The sequence below is a fragment of the Boleophthalmus pectinirostris genome, unplaced genomic scaffold, assembly GCF_026225935.1.
Source record: "Boleophthalmus pectinirostris isolate CB_2022bp ecotype Guang Dong unplaced genomic scaffold, ASM2622593v1 HiC_scaffold_1, whole genome shotgun sequence".
Lineage (NCBI taxonomy): Eukaryota > Metazoa > Chordata > Actinopteri > Gobiiformes > Gobiidae > Boleophthalmus > Boleophthalmus pectinirostris.
In genome coordinates, this window is record NW_026570970.1 from 4,614,869 (window position 1) to 4,628,442 (window position 13,574).

At 39.8% G+C, this 13,574-nt stretch overlaps 2 protein-coding genes across 2 annotated transcripts in view; one reads left to right on the top strand and one right to left on the bottom strand.

The window, feature by feature from the left end:
* The window catches only part of ccdc93 (coiled-coil domain containing 93), a 39,454-nt gene extending 35,668 nt beyond the window's left edge, over positions 1-3,786 (bottom strand). Inside the window, 2 exon segments of the mRNA XM_055152239.1 lie at positions 223-336; positions 3,689-3,786. Coding sequence (XP_055008214.1) covers positions 223-336; positions 3,689-3,775 — 201 coding nt within the window. The 5' untranslated portion in view covers positions 3,776-3,786.
* A 1,488-nt stretch (positions 3,787-5,274) lies between these two features.
* si:dkey-251i10.3 (uncharacterized protein LOC553498 homolog) lies at positions 5,275-12,924 on the top strand. The gene is made up of 2 exons (XM_055152158.1): positions 5,275-5,774; positions 9,050-12,924. Exons 1-2 carry the CDS (start codon positions 5,311-5,313, stop codon positions 10,965-10,967), a joined length of 2,382 nt encoding a protein of 793 aa, XP_055008133.1. The 5' UTR covers positions 5,275-5,310; the 3' UTR covers positions 10,968-12,924.
* Positions 12,925-13,574: the final 650 nt, after the last annotated feature.

Genomic DNA, 13,574 nt, shown 5'->3' on the forward strand with positions numbered 1-13,574 from the left:
TGGCTTTAGTCCTGGTTTAGCCCAAAATGTGAAAACAGGAAAATCCCTCTGTGTAATCCATTTATTCCAACAAAGTAACTGTAATCCAATTACCGCTCACTGAAACAGTAACTGTAACTGAATACAGTTACTCATAATTTGTACTCTGATTACTTAACTCCAGTACATGTAATCTGTTACTCCCCAACAGTGATTAAATATCGATCCTTGTTTTCTCCATACCTTATCGAACGGGGACAGTCCTTTAATTCTGGCTCTGAAATACCCGGCCGCCAGCAGCAGCTCGAGGATCTCAGCCAGTTTGACGCTCTGCTCCTCGTCCTCTCGCGTCTCCACCTGTCGGAAGAGACATTTACACATTTACAAACCCGTGAAAGGAGCAGGGTTTATAAGATTTATCTTCTTCCTCTTCCTTTTGTTCATGCAGCAAAAACAAGGCAAATAATGGGTTGGATATGTATTAAAGCTGTGCAGTTAACTGAATTTTTTTTTATCACAATTTCGATTTGTGTGTGAAACGATCTGCAAGCTCTTATAATCGAGTTGAAAAGAAAGCTTAACAAGTTTATTTTAGGATATTTTTCATGTAAATAAGTTTAAGTATAATATTTATTTTTATTTTTTTAAACATAGAGATTGTAGAACAGATGGATATATAGTTTATTTTGGATAAATGTATGTTTTTCTATGCCTTATTTCAAGTTTTTTTAGTAGTAGTAGTTGTTTATTCGGTCATTTTGCAGCACTACAAAACAAAACAAAACAATCCCCTGGATCATAACCAAAAGGGTTTAGATCAGAGGTGTCAAACTCATTTCGTTCCGGGGGTCGTATCCAACCGACTTTGATCCCAAAGTGTCCAGATCAGAAAACTCATGTCATATAAACCCAAAAAATAACAATAAGTTCAAATATTTGTGCAGAGAAACACAAATCTATTACAGAAATCTTTTTTAATTGATGAACTGTTTCTTTTACAAAATATTATAATATTATGAACAACCTGAAACTTTAAGAAAAATACAATTTCAACACAAAGTTTTAACATGAACTTGTATGTAAATAGGAATAAGTCAATTTATGTTGGAAAATCCTGCACTCGGCTCCACTTTTCTCATGTTGGACATTTTGTTGATGAGGGTGTCACGGTCAACAGTCAAAACGATCATGTCACAAAGACAATGTCAAAATTAATAGGAATAACCACACCTTGCACTCAGAGGTTTCTTTTGCTAAACGACACGTCCAAACTAAATCTGACAATTAACAATCATCGCGTATGTCTTACAGCTGCCAAAAAAATGGTAATATGCCGGTGGAAATCAGTTCAACCTCTGACTGTGAGAGAATGGCTACTATCTTTCGGAGAAATCGTTCAACTGGAGCTTTCTGCTGCTCGAATGCACGGAGCAAAAACCAAAAACATTTCTTGCTGGTCCAATCTGTTGATCAAACTGAGATCTGAATCTATTGTATAGTTGTTACCTGGAGATTTTTCATTATATATGTTCTTAGAATGTACACAATATGTATACTTTCAGTTAACTTTCTATGTCTGGTACATAACAAGTATGTATAAAGCAATTTCTGCTGATGTCGTTTGACGGAGGAAATTTGCCGTGTTTTGTATAGAGGGAATATAAACCTGGATATGTGGGGTTTTTTTGTTTTGTTTTTTATTTGTGTGTGTGTGTGTGTATGTGTATATACATGTTTATGTATATATTACATATATACTATAATATGTGTATATGGGTATGTGTGTTTATTTAGATGCTGTATATATGTATTATATATGTATTGTATATGTATATGTATTGTATATGTATTGTATATGTATATGTATGTATATGTATATATGTATATGTATAAGTATATGTGTGTGTACATATGTATGTTGATGCCCGTCAATAGGGAGTTTAAGGGTGGGGGGGGGGGGGGGGTTAAAAGGGAAAAAACTGCAATGCTAACTGGAACATGTATAACTGCAAATAATAACACTTGAATAAAAATTTGATCACAAAAACAGTCAAAACGATCGTCCTTTAAGAGCATTGGGAAAGAGACAAGTCTTCATTTGTGCTGCTCTGGTGGGAGGGGCCACGTACAGAGACGCTGGAGACGCTGCTGTGATAAACACCACAGAAAATTAACAAGATTTTAATAGAAAATATAATTTAAATATTTTAGTAGAAAATCAGCCGAGGACCAGATTAAAGGTCTTGGAGGGCCGGATCTGGCCCCCAGGCCGTATGTTTGACACCCCTGGTTTAGGCTGAAGTGAAAGGTACTTCTAATGCCAAACTCTGTTAAACAGAGACAAACAAAGTATATTTTATTCATTTCATGTTTTATACATCGCTCCATACAACTGCTCCAAGACTCATTTTTGTAGCCTGAATTTATTTTAAATTTGAAAGTTTTTAGTAAATTGTCAAAAACAGTGTTTGTTTGGGAGTTTGTTTTTTTTTTTTACAGAAAATTGTTGAATAAATGCATCGTGTAACAAAGAAATAATTGTTTGAACAATCGTGAATTCAATATTGACCAAAATAATCGTGATAATGATTTTTTCCATAATGAAGCAGCTCTAATACGTATTTATGTTAAAAGTCAGATTTGTGACTGTTTTCTTTAAATTGATGCCAACAAAATAACACGAGCAACGAAGAAATAAATGAATAAAATAAATGTTCAAAATACTGGTCCTGATTTCTCCCTTTTAGTCCTGGTTTAGACTTGGTTTAGTCCTTGTTTAGACCTGGTTTAGTCCTGGTTTAGTCCTGGTTTAGTCATGATTTAGTCCTGGTTTAGTCCTGATTTAGTCCTGATTTAGACCTGGTTTAGACCTGGTTTAGTCCTGGTTTAGTCCTTGTTTAGTCCTGCTTTAGTCCTGATTTAATCCTGATTTAATCCTGGTTTAGACCTGGTTTAGTCCTGGTTTAGTCCTGGTTTAGTCCTGGTTTAGACCTGGTTTAGACCTTGTTTAGACCTGATTTAGTCCTGGTTTAGTCCTGATTTAATCCTGGTTTAGTCCTGATTTAGTCCTGGATTAAGTCCTGGTTTAGACCTGGTTTAGACCTGGTTTAGTCCTGGATTAGTCCTTGTTTAGACCTGATTTAGTCCTGGTTTAGTCCTGATTTAATCCTGGTTTAGTCCTGATTTAATCCTTGTTTAGACCTGGTTTAGTCCTTGTTTAGACCTGGTTTAGACCTGGTTTAGAACTGATTTATAACTGATTGAGTCCTGGTTTAGATCTTGTTTAGTCCTTGTTTAGACCTGGATTAGATCTTGTTTAGACCTGGTTTAGTCCTTGTTTAGACGTGGTTTAGTCCTTGTTTAGACCTTGTTTAGTCCTGGTTTAGTCTTTGTTTATACCCGTAGTTTAAACCTTGTTATGTTAATTATTTTCCAATTCAATTCACCAAATTTAACTATAATTTGTTACCGGATTCTGATGCACTTAAAGACTTTTTGAAACACTTTATGTTTACACAAAGCAACGTTATTTAAAATATATAATTTAGTACAGATGCTTATTATTTGAAAGACAGAAAACTACAGTTAGCTCGTTCTGTGGACTACACGGAATGTTGCACTCTCTAACAGCCATTTAAGGCGTATTTTTGGGCGATTTTTAGCTTTATCACGTATCGTTAGAATAAAACAATAACATATACTTATTTACCTGGATAATATTTCCATCCTGATCGTACTGGGCGTTTATTTTGGAGCCTGTTCTGACTCTGTGAAAAACTGAAGTCGCCGCCGCCATCTTGGACTGATGTTGTGAATGACAGGTCACATGACAGAAGCGGAACTACGACAATAACATTTTTACGGCATAAAAATAAATAAATATAAATAAAAATATAATAATAATAATAATAATAATAATAATAATAAATCGTCACATCACCAGTGTTGGGAGTGTTACTTTTAAAATGTATTCCCCTACAGATTACAGATTACATACCCCAAAATGTAGTTTGTAACGTAATCCATTAAATTACTTAAAGTGAGTAAAGTAATCTGAATACTTTGGATTACTTGATTTGCTGTAGAGAAGCAAAGACGAGGAAATCGTAACATAAGATGATTTTTCTGTTAAAAGAAAATAAAAAGTCCAGACTTTACTGAACCAAATTAAAAATATTATTGATAGAAGATGAGGAGACACGGCCACACAGCAGGATTTAGTCCTGTTAAATCATGTTTTAGTCCTGGTTTAGACCTGGGTTTAGTCCTGGTTTAGACCTGGTTTAGACCTGGTTTAGACCTGGTTTAGACCTGGTTTAGACCTGGTTTAGTCCTGGGTTATAGTGTCCAGCAATGAGTGGAATTACTGAGAAAAAAAAAAAAAAAAAGAAAAAAAAAGGATATAGCCCAAAATGTGAAAACAGGAAAATCCCGCCGTGTAATCCATTTATTTCAACAAAGTAACTGTAATCCAATTAACACTCACTGAAACAGTAACTGTAACTGAATACAGTTACTCATAATTTGTACTCTGATTATATAACTCCGGTACATGTAATCTGTTACTCCCCAACACTGCACATCACACATCACAATATAATATAATAACAAAGAGTAAATGGTAAATGATAATAACTCTTAATTATGAATTAAGAATAAATTATTTGCTGTATTTTCATTTATTTATTTATTTAATTTATTTATTTATTATTTTTTTTATTTATGTATGTATTTATAATTGTTTTAATTAATTAATTTATTTATTTATTTTCATTTCATTACACATCACATCACATTAGACACATTGTATTAGTTTTTTTTCTTTTTCTTTTTTTTTTTGCAATGTGCAGTTGTGCATGTATGCCTAGTTTTTTGAGGTGCATTAAAAACTGTGGTACATTTAAAAAAAAAAAAAAAAAGAAAGAAAGATTTGGCCTCATGAGAAGTGGGTTTGGTCCTTATTTAGCCAATTTATTATTATTTATTTATTTATTTTGATTAATTATTTGTTATATACTGTATATGTTTTTTGTAATTAATTAATTTATTTATGCAGTCTAATAGGTTTATTAATATTCCTCATTCCATCCTCATCAGCTTCCCAAGAGCACCAGTTAATTATAGAATTGGAATTATATGTTTTATGTGTGTGGGGTAATGTATTTGCATTAAAGTGTAAAAAAAAAAAGAGAGGAAAAATAAAATTGTTTATTAAAACGATTTTTACGACATTAGTGCCTGCTTTTACTACAGTCCCGGGTTTTCGGCAGCGCAGCTTGTTTTGCGGCACACGTGGGTACGGTGTTGTCGGAGCGGTGCGTCTGCTGCAGCATGGCGAAAGTCACGAAGAAAAAAGTGGGTAAAATGAAGGTGAAGAAGAGCAAAAAGGTTAAAAAGCGTCTTGAAACTAGCGGGGACTCTTCGGACGAGATGCAAGAGGAAAGTGAGGATTTTACGGCCGTTTCTGAGCCCGTTCGTTATGACGACGATGATGATGATGATGAGGATCTGAACCCGGAGTTGAGCGCGGACGAAGAGGAGCCGGACGAGGAGGACGAACGCAAAAGGAACAAGCTGGTCCAGGCCATCAGCTCCATGGGAGGGGGGCACCGGAGCGCGCGGCTGGAGGAGAGGTCCGAGGCCGCGGTGCAGGTGTCCGAGTTCGGCGTGACCGCGGCGGGAGAGGGGTCGAAGGTCGAGCTGTCAGACCTCATCCCCAGCGCCACCAAGAAGGCCCACAAGCAGATCGAGACCCTCCAGCGGCGCAGCAAGACGCTCGAAACTCCACTCTCCAGGTGACGAACAGGGTTTAAAGCCGAACGTGACCAGATTTTCAAAATAAAAGCTGGGACATCATTAAGAAGCAGAGGTGGGGGCTTGGAAGTGACTTCGTGACTTGGGCTCGAGTCAGACTTGAGACCTGACTTGATATAATGGACTAAGACTTTGGACTCGACTTGGATGTGAAAGGACTCGACTTGGACGTGAAAGGACTCGACTTGGACGTGAAAGGACTCGACTTGGACGTGAAAGGACTCGACTTGGACGTGAAAGGACTCGACTTGGACGTGAAGTTCAATGACTTGGACATGAAGGGACTCGACTTGGACGTGAAGGGACACGACTTGGACGTGAAAGGACTCGACTTGGACGTGAAGTTCAATGACTTGGTCGTGAAGTTCAGTGACTTGGACGTGAAGGGACTCGACTTGGACGTGAAGGGACTCGACTTGGACGTGAAGTTCAGTGACTTGGACGTGAAGGGACTCGACTTGGACGTGAAGGGACTCGACTTGGACGTGAAGGGACTTGATTTGGACATGAAGGGACTTCACTTGGACGTGAAGTTCAGTGACTTGGACGTGAAGGGACTCGACTTGGACGTGAAGGGACTCGACTTGGACGTGAAGGGACTCGACTTGGACGTGAAGTTCAATGACTTGGACGTGAAGGGACTCCACTTGGACGTGATGGGACTCGACTTGGACGTGAAGGGACTCGACTTGGACGTGAAGGGACTCGACTTGGACGTGAAGGGACTCGACTTGGACGTGAAGGGACTCGACTTGGACGTGAAGTTCAATGACTTGGACGTGAAGTTCAATGACTTGGACATGAAGGGACTCCACTTGGACATGAAGGGACTCGATTTGGACATGAAGGGACTCCACTTGGACGTGAAGTTCAATGACTTCGACATGAAGGGACTCGACTTGGACGTGAAGGGACACGACTTGGACGTGAAGGGACTCGACTTGGACGTGAAGGGACTCGACTTGGACGTGAAGGGACTCGACTTGGACGTGAAGGGACTCGACTTGGACGTGAAGGGACTCGACTTGGACGTGAAGGGACTCGACTTGGACGTGAAGGGACTCGACTTGGACGTGAAGGTCAGAAACTTGGGACTTGAGTCGGACTTGAGGCCCGTGATTTGAGAAGCACTTTTAAATCTGAATTCTTTCTATTCTGTAATGATTCACACTAAGATCTTGGGATGAAAAATTAACATTTCTAGAACTCTTTATACTCTATAAATACTCATATATAAATATACTATGATTTATTAACTACAATTTATCTTAAAAGTCATATAAATCGCAAAAATCTAAGCTATATTTGGTATTTTGGTTTAAAGACTTGAAATGCCTTGAAGCTCAAAGCAGAGGACTTGGACTTGACTTGGACTTATGGGCCAGTGACTCGAGACTCAACTTGGACTTGGCTGTATTAGACTTGGGACTTGACTCGGACTCGAGGTCAAAGACTTGAGACTTGCAAAACAACGACTCGGTCCCACCTCTGTTAAGAAGTTGCCGATACAAGGCCACGATACGATAAATATTTCGATTCAGTGCACTAAGTCTGTGCAATAATCGAATTTTGATCGCGATTTCGATTCCTGTGTGTCCAAACTTATATAATCGATAATCGATCGTTGAAACGATGATAAAGCTTCACAAAGTTTGTTTTGGGATTTTTTTTTATACGAATAAGTATATTTATTTAATTTTTAAATACAGAGATTGTAGAACAGCTGGATATAAAGTTTATTTTGGACACATTTATCTTTTTCTATGCCTTATTTCATGTTCATGTTATTTTATTCAGGTGTTACATCATAACAATGAATTTAAGCAAAGAAAGTTGTGATTCGATGTATTGTGACAGACCACGATATTATTGAGAGACTTTTGACGATACGATATCATGATATTTTGGTTATTGTTACACCCATAGAAATAAGTATTTATTTATTTATTTTTGGACACATTTATGTTTATTTAGTTTATTTTGGACACATTTAGGTTTTTCAATGCCTTATTTTCATGTTCAAAGTATGTTTTTTTTTTCATTTTATACACCTCATTTTATAGATTTAAGAGGAAAAAGTAGCATATTCACAGTTTTGTTTGCGTCGACAAGATATCACAATAAATATCATATCGTGAGGTTCACTGTGATGATGTCGTATTGTGACACTTGGATATTGTTACACCCCTAATAATAATAATAATAATTAATTATACATACATACAGATATATACCGTATTTTCTGGGCTATTAGACGCGCTCTTAAGCCTCCAACCCCATCAAAAAACGACTGCGCCACATACACGAATCCAATCGGGTGTCCCAGCACGACTTCAGTAAACTACATAGCTGCACCACCCGCAGAACAAACAAACACACACGGAGCAGACAGTGACTGCACAGCGAAAAACCCACCCACAGACACACTCATCACTCCACGCCGACGAGGAACGGAACGGAGGAACGAACCGAAAAAGCGAGTGCAACGTGCCGCTTCTAGACACGACTGAACTACTGAGTCACTGCGAACACGTCGACAATCCGTTGGTCCCAGACAGCACCCTCCCTACACGCCACAACTGAACAAAGCCCAGAGTCACCGTGAACGAACAAACAAACAAAACCACTCACCCATCACACTGTTGGTGTTTCCTTTAAAGTCCCACGCGGTTTATTTGTGAAAAAAGTTTGAAAATAGACCATTTAATGACAGTGCGTCTTAATAATCCAGAGCGACTAATAGCCCGGAAAATACGTTACATGTACACACACATATATACACACATACACATACACATACACAAGTATGCACACACATGTACACATACATACATACTCATTATATACATTCACACATACACAGTACAAACATAGATACAAATGGAGGAGGGGGATCAACAGGGACTGTGCATTATCTACCATTCATGTTTTGTTTTGGTTTGTTTTCCCCCTTTTTCTTCTCCTTTTTCTTTCCTTTTCCATCTGTTTCTTATTTTTATTTTATTTCCGTGACAAAGAGCACCACACGGAACATTTCTCCCACAATATAAAAAAAACAAAAAAAAAACCCTTTATATTCCTTTTCAGTTCATTATGATTATTGTCTGCCATTCAGAGCCAAGAAAGGTCCTTTACAAAACAGTCCAAGGTTCCTTCCAATACATTATAGAGTCTTTTGTAAGGTTCCTGGTTGCTTGATGTAAAACACTTTGACTGTGACCATGTGATTATGATCAATTTCTTTTCTTCATTACAGGCAGGAGACAGAGCGCATTCACCGGGACGTCGCCTTCCAGAAAGTTTCGGACGAGGTGTCGAAGTGGAAGAGCGTGATCAGGCAGAACGAGCGCTCCGAGCAGCTAGTTTTCCCCCTGAACCAGGAACCGTCCGGGCCCAAACCCATCGAGCATGTGGTGACCGCGTGGAACACCCAAACACCTCTGGAGCAGGAGATCTTCGCTTTACTCAACGCCAACAAACAACCGATACACAACCCCATCCTCACGCCCGCCGAAGAGGAATCCCTCAAAGCCATGAGTCTGGAGGAAGCCAAGATCCGCAGGGCCGAACTCCAAAAAGCCAGAGCGCTGCAGTCGTACTACGAGGCTAAAGCGCGAAGAGAGAGGAAAATTAAAAGCAAAAAGTATCACAAAGTTCACAATAAGGCAAAACGAAAAGAAATGTTAAAGCAGTTCGACGAGATGGTGAAGAGCAATCCCGAAGCGGCTCTAGAGGAGTTGAAAAAGCTGGAGATGGCGCGAATGCAAGAAAGGATGTCGCTCAAGCATCAGAACAGCGGCAAGTGGGCCAAGTCGAAAGCGATAATGGCGAAGTACGACGAGGACGCGAGGAAAGCGATGCAGCAGCAGCTGGAACTGAACAAAGAGCTCACGCAGAAGGTGGTCACGGCTCTGAATAACGACGACGAGGAAGACGACCAGGGAGAGGACGGAGAGGAGGAGGTTCTGCCGGATTTCGTGAACGAGGCGGAGAAAGCGGGAGACGCGACAAACCCGTGGATGAGAGGAAAACTTACTGAAGAAGAGAGGGAGAAAGAAGAAACGGCCGAAATGCCGGATGAGGCGGTCGTGATAGAGGAGTCGTCCGATGAGGAAAACGAGGTGAAGGAAGAAGAGGTGTTGTTGCGAGAGTTTGAAAATAGGCGTCAAAAGCGTAAAGAAGAAGAAGAAGACCGAATGGCTGACCAGGATGATGATGATGAGGAGGAAGAGGAGGAGGACGTTGTCGCTGAAGATGAGTTGTCAGAATTTACGTCAAAAATACGCAGTTTGCCTGAGAAGCCAGAAGTTGAAGTGATCGTAGACAACTCGACGCCACTAGAAGAAGGGCTCACAAGGATCCAGACTTTGGAGGACGCGGAAAATCTAGAAGTACCAGAAATGTCGGAAAACGTGGAAAGCGATGTGGTTGAAATCGCGCAGGTGGAAGAAACCGCAAAAGAACCGCCGCCCAAAAAAGCCAAAAAGAGAAAACGTAATATTGAACTGAAGGAAGTTCTGACCAAAGAGAGCAAAGTTGTATCTGTCCCGCTGAAGCTCACAACAGAAGAAGCAGGAGAGGAGGATCTGGAGGAGGAAATGGACCAGCGTGGGCTCATCAAAGAGGCGTTCGCGGGAGATGACGTCGTTTCGGACTTCCTGAAAGAAAAGCGCAAACAGGAAGAAGCTGGGAAACCGAAAGTGGCGGACTTGACGCTTCCTGGATGGGGCGAATGGGGCGGTTTGGGTTTGAAGCCGTTGAGAAGGAAACGCAAAAAGTTTCGAATCAAAACTCAGCCAGCGGTGCAACGTAAAGATGCAAAACTTCCTGCGGTGATCATGTCGGAGCAAAGGGACAAAAGTGTCGCCTCACACCAAGTGAACAGTCTGCCGTTTCCTTTCGGAGACCACACGCAGTTCGAAAACACTATCCGCTGTCCGCTGGGAAGGACGTGGAATAGTGAAAAAACTGTCAAGAAGGTCACGCAGCCCAGAGTGGTGACGCAGCTCGGAGCCATCATCGAGCCAATGGGCCACGAGGAGCTCAAGAAAAGTCAGCAGAGCGCGGGAAATCAGAAATCCCAGACCCAGACAACAAAGGCGACAAATCAGAAGAAAACGAAGCCGGAAAGGAGGAAGCAACAAGCACAGAAACGGAAGAAACGCAAACAGTAGGGACCGTGAAATGAATAGTTTTCCGTTTTTAGCTGGATGCAGAATGTTTCAGAATAAAGTTTTAGTTAATATGTAAAGTATTGTGGGTATTGGATAATGGGGCTTCCTTATAAAGATGGTTAGGGTTGTTTTGGAGACATTTCAGTTTTCATTTTGAGCAAACCAAAAACATATATTAATCTGCTGATATGTATTTTGTAGTGCTGGTTTCAGTCGACGTCACAAAATTTTATTCTGTCCTACAAAGGCAAAAGTACGGAAGCCGAACGGGGTCACAACAAACGCAAACGCCGCAACAAATACAAACTCAACAACACAAATGCAAATGCCGCAACACATTAAAAAGCCACCACGGAAATTACCCTATTTTCGACGGACCGATCAAGCGGCAAGTGAAAAAGAAGAACTACAACGTGAAATGAATAATGATAAGACAATAAATGACTTTTACTTACGTTTCCAACTTCTCCGTTCCTTTACTTTTCACATTGTAGTTCTTCTTCACTTGCCGCTTGATCGGTCCGTCGGAAAATAGAGTCCCGTTTTGTTGTGTTGTCGCGTTTGTGTTTGTTGTGACCCCTCTTGGCTTCCGTACAAAAGAGCTTAACTCTCCAGAGTGTGAAACTGAGAAAAATTTGTTTCTGTTTTGTCCAGACAAATACAGAATAGATCGGGCTCCCAAAATTTGACATCTAGTTGCTATAATGAAGAAATAATTGGTATGCAAAAAATATTGAGCTCAAAATTGATCTTTGACCGTTTGTGTCATGAGCCAAAAATAAGGAGTCGTGCAAAGACAAAAGGCAGAAACTGACATGATCATTGTTATTTGCTTGATTTTGCCCAAACTTCCATCCATTATAAGGAAGCCTCACCAAAGTCCAGTCATCGAGGTGTTTGTCTGAAATGATAAAGAACAGGGGTCCCCAACCTCCAGGCCGTGTACCATTAACGGGCTGCAAAAGCACGAACCTGCCCTACCGTACGCCACGTGGACTGTCCCTGCTTCCGTGTTTCCTGCACCTCTAAACCAAAATGAAAAGCAGGACTAAAAGGTCTAAACCAGGTCTACAATCTCGACTAAAACAGGATTTAACCAGGACTAAACCATGCCGCACAGACTGCATCTCGGTCTTCTCGCCACCAATCCGTGAAAATATTGTCCCGAAAAGAGCGCAACCCCCACTCCCCAGGCCTGCGAAATATTGCTGGACAATAAACCGGTCCGTGACGCAAAAAAGGTTGAGGACCACTGATGTAGAAGAGCTTTGGATTTCCTGTTTAGAGCTGATCAGGACACTTATACGGTTAAACAGTTAGACAAGTGACTTTGCAGTACAGTGTGTACAGTATGAAAAAATACGCCAAATACTTTCACATTAAAGATCAATGAAGTATAATTGAGCACAAAGGTTTGTTTATTTAATGTGTTAACATCGTGTGCAAAGGCCGCAACAAAAAGAAGGAAGCGAGAGGTTGGATTTTAAAATAACATATAATTATGAACTAAGTCACAAACATAAATATACACAGTTTCTGCCTTTCATCTTTGCACAACTCTTTATTTTTGGCTCACGATACAAAGGCAGATACAGGAACTGACAAATAAGAGTCAAAAAAGGGCAATTTTGAGCTCAATATTTTTCACGATCTTTATTCGCATGATAAAGGAGGTCTCAAATACAAACAAAATGACCTGAACTTTGTACATGTTTTGACCAAAAATGACATTACGGTGTTCTGCTTTTGTTGAGCAGCATAGGTCAGGGGTCTCCAAGTCATAGCTCAGGAGCGACCAGTAGCTCTCCACCCCCTTCCAAGTAGCTCGCCAAGGGTTATCTGAATAATATATATTGCACTTAATTACTAAAATCTGATTAATTACCCCTGTAAATGTATAATTTTGACTCCTAACTTGTGCAGTAATAAATGAATAAAGGTTTATGTTTTATAGGCATCTGACTGTATCCTGTCTAAAACTTGCCATGACTTTCTCAATTTCATGTGACCATTAACATAACATTAGTAGCTCTCTGGGATTTTTGTTTTGTAAGCGAGCTCCAAACCCTAACCCTAACCCCTGCTATAGGCCAAAAATACTTCATACAAATGAGGAACAACTAAAATGAATATTGTTCAAATAAAGATTTCTCTTGTAATACAATGAGTTTTGTTTGGTTTTGTCAGTACTAAACATCTTCAACATTTATGAAGTTTTATTGAATTTTGGGGGATTTCGTCTGGCCTTTGTCCCCATCTCAGATTATTTCATTCTAGATTCTGAAAAACACCAGTTGGTCGTAAACATGCTGCAATAAGATAAATGAACGAACTTGACTGCTTTGATAGTTTACGTCTATGTAATAAAATGATTTCTGGAGATTTCTTGTGTTTTTAAATACACAGTAGTGCTCCAAATTTGAGTATCTTCATGTTTCTTAAAGGAGCACTGTGCAAGTTTTCCTGCTTTTTTTCTGTGGATATGTCATTGCTCTGCTCTAGAATGCTCCTCAGTATGACTAACAGCTCTAATTTACATGTATTAAATTACATTTTTAATAACACGGAAACACCTAAAAAAACAGGGATTCTGACTTGGTCTGGTTT

Coding starts and splice junctions, on each gene's coding strand:
- si:dkey-251i10.3 (XM_055152158.1), top strand. CDS start 5,311: ATGGCGAAAGTCACGAAGAAAAAAGTGGGTAAAATGAAGGTGAAGAAG. Junction 5,775..9,049: donor CTCGAAACTCCACTCTCCAG/GTGACGAACAGG, acceptor TCTTCATTACAG/GCAGGAGACAGAGCGCATTC.